The 1,978-nt window shown below is 42.4% G+C and overlaps 1 protein-coding gene across 1 annotated transcript; it reads left to right on the top strand.

The window, feature by feature from the left end:
• Positions 1–296: 296 nt before the first annotated feature.
• LOC100640009 (uncharacterized) lies at positions 297–998 on the top strand. Its single transcript, XM_011409291.1, has 2 exons — positions 297–420; positions 469–998. Exons 1-2 carry the CDS (start codon positions 297–299, stop codon positions 996–998), a joined length of 654 nt encoding a protein of 217 aa, XP_011407593.1.
• The last annotated feature ends 980 nt before the right edge of the window (positions 999–1,978 follow it).

Raw genomic sequence — 1,978 nt, forward strand, 5'->3', positions numbered from 1 at the left:
AAACTTGATTCAGTTGAACACGAGTCTTGTTAATGCTCAGTGTCACAATGTACAAGAGAGATCAAATTGTAAATTTCAAGCATTATATACTCTCTTGTTTGCACCTGCAGTAGATGCCATGTGCTTATGCGCATGTGCATCAGAGACACATGTGTTCATGAATTTTGATTGTCCTTTAGTCTTCTCTATTCTCTATCCCTCTTGATCTTTAACTGTGATAACATTTCCATTATAAAATATATTCGTTGAGATCTTCACTCTTAACATTGGTGACCCAAACGTTCTTTTCTTTAGTTATGTCGCACCAAGGCTCTCCTTCACCAGTTTCAGACCTCACCTTGGTGACCGTCTCTCTCAAGCTACCTACGTTATGGCCAGCGGATCCTGAACTATGGTTCGCGCAGGTCAACGCACAGTTCTGTACTAAACGTATTACTTCATAGGTGACCAAATTCGAATACATTATAGCTACCTTTGATCCCCAGTACGCTGCCGAAGTACGAGACCTCATTCTCAAGCCTCCAGATGCCGACCCTTATGATAGACTTAAGGTGGAATTAAATAAGAGGACTACTTCCTCTGAACAACGCCGTCTTCAGTTACTCTTTAATGCGGAGGATTTAGGAGACAGGACACGCTTTCAACTTTTACGACATATGCAACAGTTGCTGGGTGGCAAAGTTGCTACTTTTGATCAGTCTTTACTTCGCCAGTTATTCCTCCAGCGCTTGCCTCCAAACGTACGCATGGTTCTCGCCTCTAGTAAGGATGATGAGGATCTCGAGTCTCTGGCTTTTTTGGCTGACAAGGTGGTGGAAGTAGCCTCACCTGCTGTTAATGCAGTACAAACCACAGAACTCTCTACTGAGGTAGAACAGGTACATAGTGATATTGCTACACTCAAGAAGCTGGTGACGTCCCTCACTGATACAAGGCACCCTTGTTCTTTTAGACGCCGTACTTCCAGCCCAGCTCCAACTGATAGACCCACTACCTAATGATAATACCAATTACCATGCCTGATTTGCTGAGAAGGCTAAAGAGTGCACCAAACCTTGCTCTTGGTCTCAGGGAAATGTACAGGCCGATCGTCGATGGCGACTGACGCCTTCCACCAAAGTACTAGTTGCCACTTTTTTGTGTTGGAAATATTTTCTCATCTCAGGTACTTGGTGGATACGGGAGCTGAAGTTAGTACTATTTCTCCTACTAAACTTGACAGACAGAGAGGACCAGCTAGTTAATCTCTTCAAGCAGCTAATGGTAGTCAAATTTCTACTTATGGGACCCTTTAACTAACTCTTAATTGAGGACTTTGTCGTCCATTTCGATGGATATTTATTATAGCAGACATTAAGCATTCCATTTTAGGTGTGGACTTCCTCCAACACTATGGTTTACTGGTCGATGTTCGTAGTAAAAATCTCATAGATGCTAATACAACACTAAAGACTAATATGATTTACACACACCAAAATACAGACGTTCTCACTACTCTTAACCCTCTCCTTCTTCTAATCCTCTCCTTTTAGGGTACCCAGAATTACTACAACTGAAGAATACTTTAGTTCCTGTGAAGCATAATGTCGTACATCAAATCAAAACTACAGGCCATCCTACTTCTGCACGTACTTGGCGTTTAGCGCCTGATCGTTTGAAGGTAGCCGTGCTAAATTTGAATGCATGCTAGAGCTTCGAATTATACAGCCCTCCTCAAGCTGCTGGTCTTCCGCCTTACACTTAGTTCCCAAACCCACACAAGGTGATTGGAGACCATGTGGAGATTACTGTCAACTCAACCGTGTCACTATTCCAGACAAGTATCTCATCTATCATATTCAGGATTTTAGATCCACACTTTATTGCTCCACTATTTTAGATCTGAAAAGAGAATATCATCAGATCCCTATACATCCAGCTGATGTCCCCAAGACTGCTATAACGACTCCATTCGGTTTATTTGAGTTCTTATGGATGC

The sequence above is a fragment of the Amphimedon queenslandica genome, unplaced genomic scaffold, assembly GCF_000090795.2.
Source record: "Amphimedon queenslandica unplaced genomic scaffold, v1.1 AMPQUscaffold_12386, whole genome shotgun sequence".
Classification (NCBI taxonomy): domain Eukaryota; kingdom Metazoa; phylum Porifera; class Demospongiae; order Haplosclerida; family Niphatidae; genus Amphimedon; species Amphimedon queenslandica.